This window comes from Equus przewalskii, chromosome 2 (assembly GCF_037783145.1).
Source record: "Equus przewalskii isolate Varuska chromosome 2, EquPr2, whole genome shotgun sequence".
Lineage (NCBI taxonomy): Eukaryota > Metazoa > Chordata > Mammalia > Perissodactyla > Equidae > Equus > Equus przewalskii.
In genome coordinates, this window is record NC_091832.1 from 30,797,918 (window position 1) to 30,813,606 (window position 15,689).

The 15,689-nt window shown below is 57.3% G+C and overlaps 1 protein-coding gene across 1 annotated transcript in view; it reads left to right on the plus strand.

The window, feature by feature from the left end:
* Window positions 1-4,504: 4,504 nt before the first annotated feature.
* MYOM3 (myomesin 3) overlaps window positions 4,505-15,689 on the plus strand; it is a 49,157-nt gene continuing 37,972 nt past the window's right edge. Inside the window, exons 1-6 of the mRNA XM_070597933.1 lie at window positions 4,505-4,878; window positions 8,259-8,437; window positions 8,703-8,783; window positions 9,490-9,649; window positions 10,394-10,551; window positions 14,526-14,621. Coding sequence (XP_070454034.1) covers window positions 8,277-8,437; window positions 8,703-8,783; window positions 9,490-9,649; window positions 10,394-10,551; window positions 14,526-14,621 — 656 coding nt within the window. The 5' untranslated portion in view covers window positions 4,505-4,878; window positions 8,259-8,276. The remainder of the gene's footprint in view (window positions 4,879-8,258; window positions 8,438-8,702; window positions 8,784-9,489; window positions 9,650-10,393; window positions 10,552-14,525; window positions 14,622-15,689) is intronic.

Here is a 15,689-nt window from a genome sequence, read left to right on the forward strand (position 1 = left end):
TCTTCTGGACTCGGGTTATCCGGATTTCCTCAGGACTGCTCTGGCCAAGCCCGTGGGGCTGGGCTGCCTGACGGGGCAACAGGGAAGGGATTGCAGGCCCTTCTGGAAACAGGGTCCAGAGACAGATGGAAGCTTCTCCCTGAGGTCACAAGTGGAAGCTGTTTTGGGGGTGGCAGCGCACCCTCAGAGCCCCCAGGCCTGCCTCCTCGACGCCCCACCAGTGGTAGAGTGGTGCCACCAGGCCCTCCTGCCCCTGCATCTGCTCCCACGTAAGAAAAGAGCCCCCTGCTCTGTGCTTTCAGAGTCTGTGCTGTCACATCCTTTGTATCATTTGCATGTCAGGTGACCCCTACGACGGGGAAACTGAGGCCCACAGAGGATAAGGAACTCACCCAAGGGCCCCCCATTGAGGCCATGACACAATTGGAGATCAAATCTAGCACTTTTTGTCCTCATCAAGAGAAGGAACTTTTGGGCGTGGCCCCGTGGCCTAGGGGTTAAGTTCGGCATCCTCTGCCTCAGCAGCCCAGGTTCCCAGGTTTGGATCCTGAGTGTCAGCCATGTTGTGGTAGCAAACCACATAAAATAGAGGAAGACTGGCAACAGATATTAGCTCAGGGTTAATCTTCCTCAGCAAAAAAAAAAAAGAGAGAGAGAGAGAAAGAGAGAGAGAGTAGGAACTTTCCACACTGGTCTGAATTCTTGGAGGATGAAACTAATGGGGCATAAGGACGGGAGGGCCCCAATGGGATCCAAGCACCCCGTCACCTTCCTGTCCCAAAGCCCTGTCTGAAGGTTTTGAGAAACAAGATCAAAGTCCAGCCGCCTCAGTGTGACCCTTTCTGGAGTCTACAATGGCCTCCTTTCTCTGTACCCAGATATGTCCCCCTCTTTCCCTCCCCTCCCCTCCCTGCGACACAGCACCAGGTGGTGGTGTTCTTATCTGTAATTAATATTTAACCTCTCTTCAGGGTCACTGGCTTAGACCCAGTATCCCCATAACAGGGGGGGTGGGCCGCCCTCCTGAGCACCCCTGGCCCTTTCTCCCCTCCCTCCCCCACACCACAAACAAGTCGGCTTCCTGTCACTTGGGGCAAATTTGGCCAAAGGTTGACTGTCTTCACCTTGTTTAGTAATGAAAAACAACTTAACAGCTGGACTGTTCTCACCCGGTAAGTGAGACAGGGAGTCACAGAGGTCTTTTATTAAAAGCCATAAACATCTTTTCAACTCACAGGGCCACCAAGCTCTCTAAGCAACTCAGGTGGCAGTCATTCCATCCCCCGTGACTCTCTGAGGGTGGAGTCTGAGTGCCTGAGGAGACAGGTGATGGCTCAGAGACCTCTGGACCTCCCAGGCTGGCCGGGTCGCCACTGAGGGGCAGGCACCAGGCTGCAACACCCTTCGGGTCTTGGGTCAGCCCAGGCCTGCAGACACGGCTGGAACCACTAGAGGGCAGAGTGTCCAAGGCCCCGAGAGCTGGGCTGGGACCTCAGCATCCCTGAGTGTCCTAGCCCCCAACCCCCTCACCAGGAATCTCCACGGCTCCCCCACCCAGCCCAGGGAAAGGCAAGTCTCCAAGGTGTCACCTGCCTCCGAGGCCCAGCAGAGCCAAGCCTGGGAGTAAACCAGCCGCAGGAGGGAAGAGGGGCAGGAGCCCAGCCGTGTTGACGGGCAGTTTAGGTTCTTGACCGCTCATCCTCCCGTTAGCCTTCCATGATAGGTTGCTTTATTGACATTTTGCAAAGGAGGAAGTTGTGGCTCGGAGGGGTGACCTGCCCAAGTTGGTTTCCTAGATTTGCCTCAGCATGAGAATCCCCTGGGGAGCTTACTGAAAATACAGCTTCCCCAGCACTCCCCGCCCCGCCCCAGACCTGCGGAATCCAAGGCTCAGGGGGAATCTGGATTTTTAATAAACTCATTTGGAGACTCCTCCTGGGCAAATGGAGGGAACACTCACACCCACAGTTTCCCTATCATGGCCTCAAATCACCTCCCTGGAGTCACTCCCAATATACCCTGGATGGGGGCGGGGTAGCGGCGAGGCTCCTTGGGTGGTATCTCAGCCTGTGATGCCTGGAGACCCCTGGCCTCCAAAGTCCCCGGCCCCAGGAACATACAGGGGTTGTCAGAGTCTCCACCCAGAGAAGGGCTGATGGGACCGGGGCTTCTCCAGGGTCCCAGAGGGCCAGATCTCTCTGTGCCCCACCCCCCCCCCCCAGTCTGAGTGTCAGCCTGGACAAGGAGGCTCTGGCCATATGTCACCACCAAGGCTTGTCCCATGTTGCTATCCCCACCCTACCTTCCAGAACATGGGACAGACAGAAACAGTGAACTGAGGCAGGAAAGGCCAGAGAGATACAGACAGCCTCTGCTCGTGCTGGCGGGACACAGCTCTGAGACCCAGACCCCTGCTCAGCCTCCGGGCTGCTTGAGCCCATTTTTCCTCCCCACTCTAAGAAGGAAAAGGCATAAGGAAGCTATATTTTGATCTGTAAGTGTGAGAAGAACAGAAACTTGAATTAACTGAATTGGGAGAGTGACAGAGGGAGGGAAAGGAGACTGAAGAAGGGAGGGAGGAAGTCGTGGGGAGAAGGCATCTGGCCGGACAGTTCTCCACTTGGCCCCCAGGGGGAGCCATCAGCCAAGCACAGTTTGGTCGCTGTCTGGAAAAATGGTGTGGCGGTTCTGATGGTCGGTATGCGAAATAGGGTTCAAAGTACTGTGCTTAAAGTTCATAAGTCCAGGGAAGACAATGAAAGGAAAAAGACGAGAAGGAAAGGGGAGGAAGAAGGAAATATTTTGAAGAGACTCCTGGCCGGGTACTATACCCAGCATTTTCCGCATTTTTAATCTCATTTGAATCTCACAAACATTCTGCAGGATGGGTCTTCATTCACTCATTCATTGATTTTTAAACGAACGTATATCAAGGGCCCAGGTGTATGCTAGGCATTGTCCTTGGGGCTATGGGTACAGTGAACAAGACAGGCAGGCAAGTTCCGTGTTGTCTTAGAGCTTATCTCCCATTTACAGATAAAGAAACTGAGGCCCAGAAGGGAGGCCAAGGTCCCCCATTAGTGAGTAGGGGTGCCAGAGGTTGGGATTTAAGCCAAGGTTTGGATAGTTCCAAGTCATCTACCCTCTGCTCAGCCTCACGACCTGAGGTTGGCTGCATTCCCATTAAGGCGGGACAGGACCTCCCTGAGGAGAGGTCCTAGAGGGGAGTGAGGGCATCATGGGGGTTTGGTCAGCAAATGAGTGCATGGGGATCCCACACCCAGAAGGAGGGGTGAGAGGAAGCTCTCAGGTTCCCAGGGTCGTGCAGTTATCAGTGGCGCTCTCATTTAGCAAACGTCTATTAGGCGCCAGGCTTCACTTTTCCCAACTGAATCTTTTCAATCAGACTGCAAGGCAGACATCATTGACCTCACTGTACAGATAATAAAACCAGAATGGTTAAGTGACTCGCCCAAGGTCATACAGCCAGGAAGTGGTGACACCTCCACCAGGCTGCCTTGGGGGGAAGGGGACTACAGGACCAGTTTAAATGTCTGTCTCCTGCTGAATTGGAAGCCCACACCCCTCTTTGCTGTATTTGCAGATTCACACTCACCCCTCTCAGTTAATGTATAAATGCGGGTGTTGGAAGCCCTTCTTGGGATGGGTCAGTACAAGATGGGGGAGAGCCATCAAGTGTTCTCTCCCAAAAGATGCTCTGAACACTGCAGCCAGGGAGAAAAGGGGAGAAGCAGGAGAGCCTAGACAGGGGGTTCAAATAGGGCAGGAGATCAAGGCTTTGGCTGAAGAGCTCCCTTATGTGTCCTCTCTCTCTCTCGCCAGTGAGTAGTCCCCCAGCAGTAGGAAGACTGGTGGGCGCAGTGTTGCTGGCCCCCTGAGGCCCCAGTAGGAGGCCAAGGAGGGAGCCGAGCTCTCTGCCCTGGCACTGGCACACCCCCCCAGACCTGCTCATCCCCTGAGACCTGGCGCAGGTGTACCGTCCTGATCACTCCCTGTCTAGATTAGGACTTCTTCCGTGTCAGGGGTCTTATCTTATTCCCTTCTGCATCCTCAGTGCCCACCAGGCCTGGCAAAGAGCAGACGTGAATGAGCGTAAGGGGGAGGAACTGAGATAGGGGAGAGGGGTGTAGCAAAGATTGGGAGGAAGGACCCGCAGTGGCCACTCTGGAAGCCTGAGGAATATGGCCAGTGAAGAAAGAGATGGCTTCCTCGCTCCTCCCCTGCCTGTGCCACGTCCCCGTACACACATGACCATGGCCGGGTGGGGGCTGGGTCAGTAGCTGCTGGGGGAGTTAGAGAGACCAGAAGCAACATACTTCCATTTCAGCCAGGGATTTTTAGGTCACGTTCCTTCCACTGTCTTCGTGAAGTCTGGGTGCCCAGTCTCACCGTCTCCATTTCTCAGAAAGGCACTCGGATCAGAGAAGATGGGTGTCTTCCCCAAGGCAACAGTCAGAACTCCCAGCAGCTGGGAAAACCTCCCTTTGCCTGCTTTCCACACAACCCGGCCTGAGCTTTTCCCTTCTGTCCACTTTAATGGTGGGCTAGAGTGGGCAGAAGGGAAGCTGGGGGAGGAGCAGCCTGTAGGAGGCTGGGGTGGGGGTGGGGACAGCTCCACCTGTCACTGCCGCCTGAGCAGTGCTGGACTGACCCACGGCCCCTCCCCCCGTCCTCCCCCCATAGTTCTCATCCATTGTCATTGCACTGTCTCAGTGCTGCTATATTTAAGGCCCGTGCAGGCTCCAGGATCACATTCTTCTCCCAGTCCTCGCTGAGTCCAGGGCAAGAAGAGACCAAGGACCCTCTCATCCTCTGGAATCTTCTCCCCAGGGACACCTAAGTAAACACTGCTGCTCTGTAAGTCACCTCCAAGAATCAAGGGTGGGGAGGGACACCTCCTGAAAGTGAGACCCTCAGTTTTCCGTTGGGAAGTGAGGGGTGTGTGTGTGTGTGTGTGTGTGTGTGTGTGTGTGTGTGTGTATGTTAGGAGAGGAGCCTGGGAGATTTGGAGAGAGAAAGTAGACATGTGCTGAGGCAGCACCCCAAGTGAAAATGGGAGGGAATCCTAGAAACCCCTGCCCCATCCCTCTGTTCTGTGTGGCCCTGGGTCTTTTGAGCTGAGCCCTCTGTGATGTGAAAGCGGCAAAAAAAGGCGTCTGGGGATGGCCCGGGAAGTGGAGGCTTTCCTGCGACGGAGCAGGAATTAGCAGGGACGGGGGTGAGCTGGCAGGTCCAGCAAACCCACAGCAGTGCTGGCCGGGCCCTGCTTGGCCGACCCAGCAGGCAGGGAAAGGGAACAAGCCCTCAGGGCCCCGGTCGCTGGACCGGCAGGGCGCTCCTCCAGCCTGGGTTCCCTGGCAAGAAACGGAGGCCTGGACAGGGATGGAGTTTCCTCAGACCCTCGGTGGCAGGGTCAGAACTCCAGCCTCTCGGAAGCTGATGGAGTGCTAAGAGCACAGGCAGGCTGTCTCTGCTTCCGCCCACAGGATCCCACTCTCTGCTGTCAGGCGTCTTCGAGTCACCCAGCTCTGTGCACTTCTCTGTCCCTCCTGAGGAAGGGGAGAACCTTCTGGCCCTTCTCACTAAGGGATACCTATCAGAGGGCCAGGTGGGAAAGCAGACTGAGGCTTGGGAGGGAAGTAGAGGCAGCTTGGGAAGGCCACAGGGCAGGACCCCTGGCCCAGGGCTTTGCACCCCCAGGAGAGGGCAAGGGGGGGCAGTCTTCCCTCCTGGGCCACACCCCGCTGACCCCTCCCCAGCAAGCATACATGGCGTTCTGGAAAGAGGACAGAGGAGGCTGCACACTCGTCACTACTTAATCCCGAGCCTCAGTCAGCGCTTTAAAAAGAATCGATGGCTCATCTGCTGAAGCCAGGGGTCTGGTTGCGGGAGGCCCAGGAGGTCAGGGATGAGCGCCAGGCCCACCCGCTGTGCTAATCAGGAACAGAGCATCCGGGGAAGGGAGCCAGCGGCTGATGCCAGGGAACGTTAACCCTCAGCTGCTGGGGCCAGGGCCACGGTGTCCCAGGAAAGTTGAGCCGCGGAGCCTCCTTTACGTAGGGTGGTACCCAGCAGCTCTCCTCTTGAGCTGTGAGGAAGGAGCAGAATGAGCAGGGCCAGTCATTCTCTGAGTGCAGGCAGGCCCTTTTCCTAGGAAGGGGCCAGATGGGAAGCCCAAGGGGTACCGTCCCATGATGTTCAGCTGAGGTCATCCACAGGAGGCCAAGGAAGCTTTGGGGGCAGCCCTGGGTCCGGGCTAACACTCTGCAGTAGTCCAGGCACTCTTGGGTGTCCTTTGTGAACACCCAAAGGGAGCAAACATTTGGGAACTAAAAGGAGTAAATGCCCACTAAGATTGACCCTCAGCAGCCTGAGCCCCTGACACGCCGCCACAGGCCTTTCCAGGCCAAGGATCTCTGATGAGGCCAGCAGGCCCGCCTCCTGTGTCACCGACTTAGAGAAATGGTCACCCAGGTGCTGTGCTCACACCCAGGTCAGAACACAATTCACACACGCACACACACACACTCCATCACAGCCAGCAGGCCCCCCAGGCGAGGCGGGCGCCAGGGCAGACCTGGACCTCGTAGAAGCAGACAGGGCAGGGCTGAGGTGGTGGTCTCCTCTTCTGCATCCTTCTCCATGCCCGGGGTCTCATCAGGTCCAAGCCGGGCAAGGACCCGCCCAGGTCAGAGGTCTGCCCCAGAACTCCCAACTGGAGGAGGCACGAAAGCCACCCCAGTGAGTCCGCCAAGCAGCCTGGAGCTTCAGCATCACAGGGGCGCTCAGAGACCCGGTGGTGACACGGGGGCCCAGAGCTGGAAAGGACTTAGTGCAAGAACCCAAAGCCAGCCGGCTCGCAGGCCCTCTACTCTCCTTACCCGCCTCTCCAGATCCACAGATTCACTCCCTGGTCCCTGAGCCGCCTCAGACCAATCGGATCTAACCCTACTGGGTACCACCTGGGGGCCAAGAGCCGAGCCTAAGGAATGCAAATGCAAGAAGAATCCTCTGTTGTGATCCCCTTCTGAGAAGAAAGGCCGTGTGGCCCACTGTGTCCCCAGCCTCAGCCAAGAACTGGCCTTGAGTAGATGTGTGACAAAGGGGTCAAGAGAGCTCGGAGTGGGCAGACCTGGGAGCCAGTCGTGGCCCCACCACCAACCAGCCAGGTGACCCTGGCAAGCAATTTCCCTCCTCCTGAGTAAAATGGGATCAAATGGTGCTGTGCCATTTGGGTTGGCACCAGGGACAGCGCATTTGAAAACTCCTAACGTGGGGCCCGGCGCGCAGTGAGCACCCACTCTTGTGACCTTCAATTCATTTACCTTCTCGTCGAAGAGACAAGTGCTTGGAGATGAAATAATTAAACAGGAAGGGGAGGCATTTTCTGAATCAGAGCTAAATTGTGGAGTGAAGAAAAAAATACAAAGGGGGTTAGAGGAGAGAAAGTTCTAGGTGGCGGTAGTTTTTCGTCAGAGCTTCTTAGAAATATCACGTCTCACGCTTATATAGTACTCACTACGCACCAGGCACTCATCTCACCTTCGCGACTACCCTGGGAGGTCAATAGACCCACTTTACAGGCGAGGAAACAAGTCACAGAGTCTTGCCCGAGGTCACACAGTTGTGAAGTGGAATGAGGAGCTGGGCTCCCACCGGGGGGTTGGACCAGTCTCCACGCTCCACCACAGCACTGGCCTAGCATTCTCAGCTGGGGCTTTGAAGCCTGGGGAGAGTTAAGCAGGCCGGGAGGAGGGGGAGGGCTCTCTCCATGAGGAGAGCAGCACAAGCAGAGGCTCAGAGACAGGACTGAGTGTGGCATCTGCAGGAAGCGCGAGGACACCAGCCCACCTGGAGTCGTAGAACAGCCCTGGACATCGCTGTGTTCCATCGCTCACCGTCTGGGAAACTGAGGCCCAAGGAAGGGAAGGCCTTGCCCCCAGGTCACACAGCAAGGCCAGGGCAGGGTTGCAGCTGGAAGCCGGGGGCTGCTCCCCCGTGTGGGTCTCTGCCTGCTCAGCTGGGGAGCGTGTGAGGTGGTGGAGAAGCCAGGCTCAGAGCTGGAAGCCTGCCTCTGCCACCTCGGCCGGGTTTCTCTCCCTCTCAGGCCTCTGTCCCCTGTCTGCCCACTGGAGAGAGAAGCCCCAGCCCCACAAACCTCCCAGAGATGCTGGGAGGACCACGTGGGGCGGGATGGGCAGACACCTGGTGGATTGACTGTGCATTTGGCTTGGCAGGTTGTCACTCTCGCAGCCATGACTCTGCCTCACAGCCCTGGAAGTGGGGGGGAGCCCCGGCCCCCCCAGACCGTGGAGGTCCACAGGCTGGAGCACCGCCGGGAGGAGGAGCAGAAGGAGGAGCGCCAGCATAGCCTGCACATGGGCTCCTCGATGCGGAGGCACACCTTCCGCAGCAGGTGGGAGCATCAGGGACCCCAGCCCGGCCACTGCCCCGCCCTTAGGGCCCCCAGTCTAGGAGGAGGCCCAGCCCTGCCCTATAAGAGTCCTGTCTGAGGGGGGAAGAATAGCCCTTCTTTCTGGAGACCCCGGTCTGAGGAGGGAGGCACAGCCGTGCATGAGTACCCTGAGGCTGAGGCGTGTAGATGCAGTCTGATCCCTGGGAGCCCCCAGCCAGATCCCAGCTGAACCCGCGGGAGCCACTCACTCTCTTTCCCGAGACAGCGAAGAGGAGTATGAATTCAGCGCTGAAGACTACGCCCTGGCGGCTGCGCTGGCTCTGACGGCCTCCTCAGAGACATCTTGGTAAGTCAGATGACCTTTCCAGAGAGCCCTGGGCTGAGAAGGGGCCATGGTGTCCGGTCCCCTCCTCTCTATTGGGCTCGCACACTAAGCTTAAAGAACCACATCCAGAATAAGGGGCTAGACAGAGGTTTCAGCCCAGGGCTGTCTGACCGCAAAGCCCACCACGCCACCCCCTGGATGGGTCCACAGGCAGCAGGGAGTGACCATCCCCAAGGGAGAAAGTGGAGTTCCGCACTTCATCACCAGGCTTCAGATGGTGGGGGAGGGGGCTCCTGGGGAGAGGAGGAGTGAGTAAACCAGCCCCAAATTTCGGACACAAATCCCCAGACTGGAAGGCCCCCGAGCTTGAGAGCGTCAGGAGGCCGCATCCTGGTCCTGGCCTGAAGCAAGCTGCCAAGCCTCAAGTCCCTGACCTGTAAAATAGGGAGACTGCTGCCTGTCCCCCGGTGGTAGTGAAAACAAGAGGAACAATGGTTTGTGAAAGGACCTTGAGAACTGTATCAATAGTATTTATTATGCACCTACTGTAAGCAGGACACATTCAGGGTATTTTGGAGGCGAGAGGTTTAAAAGTTGCTCTTGTCCTCAAGAAGCTTAAATTGCAGCTGGCAAAGCTAGGTGTCGGAGTGGAGCTGGCCGGGATGTCCCCCACCCCGGGCCGTTGGGCCATTGGGCCATCGGATCCCGAAGGCCTCTGTCACCGCAGGGAGGCCCAGCTGAGGCGCCAGACCTCTGCCGTGGAGCTGGAGGAGCGCGGGCAGAAGCGGGTGGGCTTCGGCAACGACTGGGAGAGGACGGAGATCGCCTTCCTGCGGACCCAGTGGCTGCTGCGCCAGAGACGAGACCGGAAGGCGCTGAGACGGCAGGTGAGGGGCGGGCGGGGGAGCCCCGGGGCCCTGGGACCTGTGGCCCATCTCATGCCTCCCTGCCCCCTTCTCAAGAGGCAGCTGGACATCCAGGGAAGAGCGGGGCCCTGGACATTAACCCAGGTTTAAAGCTGGTGCCCCCAGCCTCTAGCTGTGTGACCTTGGGCAAGCAAGTGAGTCTGCCTGAGCCTCAGTTTTTTCATCTGTAAAGTAGACGTATGTGGTTGTACCAACTCTCGGTGTTGAGACGGGAATTAAGAGAGACTGGGCTTGTAAAGTGACTTTCCCAGTGCGTAGAACACAGAAGGCCCTCAGAAAACACCATTCCTGACAAATGTCAGGCATCTCCATGCCCCCTCCCCCAGGCAGGAGAGCAATAGCTAAGACTCACACAGGCTGTCTCAGCGCCCACGTTTTTCACATATTAACTCATTTAATCCTCACTACAACCCATTGTGGGGGGGGGCTATTATCATCATCCCCATTTTACAGATAAGGAATCTGAGGACTTGCCTATGGTCTCACAGCTAGTAAGCGACAGAGTTTGGCATTGACCCCAGGCCAGCTCATTCCAAAGCCCACACTCTGCCCTCTGTGCCACACTGCCTCTCAGCTGCCGTGAGGGGGGCTCCAGCCCACGTGGGTCTGACTCCAGAACCTGGGTGTCAAGGGGAAAGTGACAGCAAAGATGCGGAGGAGATGGTGCCCTGGCTCCTAGGAGTCACAGACCCCTCCCACCTCCAGATAGAGGAGAAAGTCCGGGAGGTCAAGGAGCTGAAGGAGCTGTGTTCCGGCCGGGGGCCCTGGTTCTGGATCCCTCTGCGCTCCCACGCCGTCTGGGAGCACACCACGGTCCTGCTGACCTGCACTGTCCATGCCTCGCCTCCACCGCAGGTCACCTGGTAAGGCCCGGGGCAGGGGAGCAGGGTTCTCTGAGCCTCCGGGGTTGTGTGAGGGTGAGTTCCTCCCTTCCAGGGGCCTGGGCCCTCCCCTAGAAGTTCCTGCCGCCTTAGAGAAGCTGCAGACCCACAGACCTCGAGTTCTGCCCGTCCCCCAAACAGAGCAGCAGCTGCTGGCAGCTCAGGAGAAGTTATTCTTAGCCGCCTCGAGGCCAGCCTGGGGCTGGAAGACTGGACCACCGGTGAGCCAGCGCTTGTAAAAATATGACTGGAGTGGCATGAGAAGGCAGCTGCTCCGAGCTGGGCGTCTCCAGAGTTGGAGGATGATGGCAGGAGGCCCGGCAGGGGGCAGGGAGCAGGAGAGGAGGTGGCGAGGGCTGAGGCCCGTGAAACGAGCTCAGGCCTGGGGTGGGAGCCCTGTGCTCCAAGGCCTAGCTCGCTCTCCACTAACTCAGTGTGTGCTCTCGACGATGTCTACTAACCTCCGTGGTTCTGCCTCATTCTCCTGTTCTGTAAAATGGGTCGAGACCTCCTGTCCAGCTTGCAGGTGGTGAGGATTTAATGCCACGACAACATGGAAGCCCTCAGAACTTGAAAGGTGCTGGGAAAGCAGGAGACGCTCTTCCTGGGAGAGTAACCATAACAGAACCACAGAGTCTAGGCCTTGCTGGCGGAGCAGGGAGGCGGCAGGTGTCTCCTGAACGGGCACGGTGGAGATGGGGCGGGTGTGGCCGTGTCTGGGGTCTCAGTTCTACCACAGAGGGAGGCGTGTCGTTCACGCGGCTGAGCCCACGGTTGACTCTCCCTCGGTCTAAGGCCCATTGTCAGGCACGCTAGGGGACAAGGAAGGGACAAACAGTCACCAGGAGCGCCTTCTGTCCCAGACCCTGACTCAGGCACTGAGGCGTAGAATTGATCTAGACACAACATCACCTCAAGGAAAGCTCAGCCCAGAAGAGAACATTCATGGGTGATATCTGAGGTGAAAGGGTGGAGGCCAAAAGGGGGTGTGGCTGCCTCCGCCTGGAAGATCCAGGAAGGCTTCTCAGAGGAGGTAACATATAAGCCTGATCTTGAGGGTAAACAGACCACCGTCCAGTTGGAGAGAGAAGATAAGGGCACAAATGACCAAGATCACAAAGGAAAGAACCACATCTGATACTTGAACCCGCTTGGCACTGACCCAGCGCTTTTCTCTTATTTGAGCCTCAGACTACCCCATGAGGGAGGGACAATTATCCCCATGTCACAGGTGAGGATATCATGACTCAGAGAGGTAGTGCAACTTGTCTAAGGTCACACAGCCAGTGTGAGCCAGGATTCAAACTCAGGCCTCTCGTCTCCCAGCCCATAGCTCTTTCTAGTGGCCTGGTGCTTCAAAAGCCAGGAAATAAAAAGCACGGAGGCCAGGAGCAACCAAGAAAGGCATCTTAAGGGAGGTGGCATTGGGGCTGGTCATTGCCAGATGGCATTTGCTCAAAAACTTGTGCCAGACACCACACTGGACACTGAAATTCATGGGGACTGAGGCAGACCCTGCCTGCAAGTCACTGGCCCAGTAGGAGGACTGCTCCCGACAGCTGACCTGGGCTAAGTGGGGGTCAGCACCTCAGCTGGCCTGGCCTGGCAGCCAACCCCTGCCCCGCCCTGGCCCTGAGGCCCACATCTAGGGCATTCCGCCGGAGCGTCTCCGGAGGAGGACTCCTTTCCGCCCCTGCCAGCCAGTTGTCACAACAGGGCGTAGAGCATTCCTGTCAGTGGTGGAAGCCAAGGCCAGGCCCACCTCCAGCCAGAGGGAGCCAGGTGGCCCCTGGGGCTCCTGGCTTTGGGGACCTGGTTTTCCATCATCAGCCCCTCGAGCAGGCCTCACGTGGTCCTGGGACCGGCCTCCGCAGCTCTGCCAGGCCGTGGGACAGACGCAGCCCTGGGTTAGGAGGACAATGCTGGCTCACAGGGCTTGTCAGGCAAGTCCACTCATTCAGCAATTATTAAGCACCTTCTGAATGCAGGGGCAACAACAGGACGAGGTAGGCCAGGCCCACGTTTGCCATGTTTATACTGCAGAAGCAGGCCCTGATTCCACCTGGTGTCAGAATTCATCTCCCAGGCCAAGCAGCCTTAAAAAGCAAACTCTAACACCAAAATATGGGGGTGGAAATTAGACAAATCACAAAAATCTCTCTCTTTTATGAGGGCCTCTCAGAGGCAGTCTCTGGGCTGGGCCCCTCGCCTCGTTGTCTCATTGGACGCTGTTTCGTTACTGGTCGGCGCAGCCCCCATCCTCAGGGCGGCCGCAGAGGCAGGAGCCTGCAGCCCAGAGAGCCGGCAGGACAAGCGCCCAGCTCTCGGCCGTCCAGGTCGTGCCCAGAGCTGCAGCTGCTGCTTTTTCTGGGAAAGGCAGAGGCTGGCCAGGCTGAGGTGTCTGGAATGTTCCTGACAGGTGTGGGGCGCGGGGACCTGACCTTGGCCCCCAGGCCTGGGAGAGGCGGAGAGATTGGGCGCCCAGATCAGGCACCGCCCTCCCCGTGGAAGACTTAGTTGGGCTCATTTCAGAAGAGGGCGCAGCCTGGGGGCTGTGTGATGGGCGTGGGCCTGGGCTGTTTGGTTGCCATGGAGACAAACAGGGTGTGAAGGGAGCTGGGTCCAAGGAAGGCGATGCAGTGAGTCCCAGGCGCCCTCTCTCGGCCGAGGCCTCCTCTTCAACCTCAACCACCATGGGGCAGGCTGTGCATGCAATGGCCTCATGGACACAGAGGCCCCGAGAGGAGGACTGACTTGCCCAAGGTCACTCAGCAAGCTGTTTCAAGAAGCCAGACATCCTAACTTTCAGAGACTCACTCACCAGTCCGACTCCTCAGGCCTCCCGACCCTCTAACGCGCCGTGCACAAAGGCAAGGCCACCTCACTGTCTGGTGCCCAGGGCAGGGAGAACCAGACCCCAGAGTTCACAGAAACCAAACAGCGGTCACCAGGTGCACTGGGGTGATCTGCTGAGCCACCCTAGGAATCAACTGGGGAGTTAAAAAAATAATGCCCAAGTCCCACCCCCAGAAATTCTGATTTCATTGATCCGGGACGCAGCCTGGGCGTGGAGATTTTTTTAATGGCTTAAATAAGAGAGACGCTTATTTCCCTTCCGTGTAAGTGTCTGCTGTAGACTGGGGTGGGGCGGGGCTGCTCTGGCAGCTCGGCTCCGCGGTTCCTCAGGGACGCAGGCCAGTCCTCACGGCCATACTCTTGCGGCGGCAGGACAGAGGGAAAGACAACGCCGAAAGGGGCAGAAGCAGCCCTGTGAACTGGGACTTACTTTCTGTTGACAATACTCAGTCACGTGGCTACACCTGCAGAACGAGGGCTAGGAAACATGTTACGCGGTTAGCGGCTCAGGGAGAAATTCTGTTCCTTTCGAATAAGAGGAGAATAGCTATTGGAGAATGATTAGCAGTTTCTGATGCAAATTCCCAAAGGCTTCCGTTCAAAATTGGGGCCTGGAGATTTTAAAACCTTCCTCTGGTCATTCTAACGAGAGCCAAGAGAAGGAACTGCTGTCCTGAGGGGTCCACAGGGAGGCGGGGATGGGGTACTCTCCTTGGCAAGCCCCCTCATAGAGGAGGGAAAAGCTGGTCCCTGGAGATACCCCTGTAGGGGGAGGAGCAGCACCCCTAATTACAGGCTCCCTCTTCTCTGCCCCCGAGAAGGGGAATGAACTCTTGAGTATCTATAATGTCCAGGTCGCCGGAAGAAAGCTTTACACATCTTATCCCATTAAATGGTCACAGCAGCCCTTCGAGGTCGGTGCTGTTATTACTCCCATTTCACGGATGAGGACAACTGAGGTTCAGAGCAGGGAAAGTGCTGCCCTGGGTCACATCAGCGAGTAAGCAGCACAAAGCCGAGCTTGGAATCCAGACTGAGAGGCTCCGGATCCTTCCCACTCGGAGCCACACTGCCTGCCACAGACCACTGTGTCTCCACAGGTACAAAAACGACATGCGAATCGACCCCCGCCTCTTTCCTCCTGGAAAGTACCGAATCACCAACAACTACGGGCTGCTGACCCTGGAGATTAGGAGGTGAGTCTGTGAGCCATGGACAGACCACAGCCCCCAGACCCCAAAACCACGGAGGCCGCAGCAGGATTCCTGAGCCTTCCTCAGAGCTGTTTCCCGAGTTGGCCTCATCTTCAGAAGTATCTGGGGGGCTTGTGAAAACATCGATTCATAGGATGGACCCTCCTCTCACTCCCGGAGATTCAGATTAAGAAGGTATGCAGCGGGGCCCCGGAGTTGGTATTTAACACACGCCCCCACGGGGTTCCAATGCCTTGGAATATATGGTGAGAAATTTGCACGCAGAGGCTAATAGCAAGGACTGAACGCTGAGCTAGGCACACTGGGAGAGCTCCTTGCGGGGGGAGAGAACACACAAATTCTTACACACACACACACACACACACACCGTGCATGCTCACACACGCACATGCAAAGGGAAGCAGTTGGAGGGGAGAGAGGCCTTTCAGAAGTTGGTGCGTCTCAAGCACGGTTTTGAAGGAAGAGGCCATGTGCGTGGAGGGAGGCCCCATGGGATGTGGAAGCACAGTTCTGTGCATTATCCCCATGAGCTGCCACGTGTTGAACACCTCTGGGTGCCAAGCCCTGTGCTAGGGGCTAGATGCTTTCAGTCGACAATGCCCACTGCCTTTCTTGCGGGGAAGCGTTGTCAGGCCCGTGTTACAAGTGAGGAAACAGGCTCCAAAAGGTTAAGGGTCTCACACAGCTTGTCCAGGGCAGGGCCTGGGTTTGAGCCATTCTCTCCATCCTAGTTCTTCCCAATACACGAGACCCTCCACCTCAACCAACGTGGGCTGCAGAGACACAGATATGGACAGGACGTTGATCCTGTCCTCCAGAGAAAGTGGGGACACACGACACAAATACTTGACTGTACAATGCCACAAAGGGAGGTGCCCCAGGGGCCGCGCAGTCGGGGAAGGCGTGCAGGGCCAGGCAAGCCTGTAGCGGCAGGTGGGGCTGGCCCTTGAAACAAGAGGGACTCCTGCTCCAAGCAGCCAGGGCAAGGGGGAGGGCACCAGGGGGTGCTCTCTTGCTGATGGGGCCAGATGTGCCACATCCTACCAACTA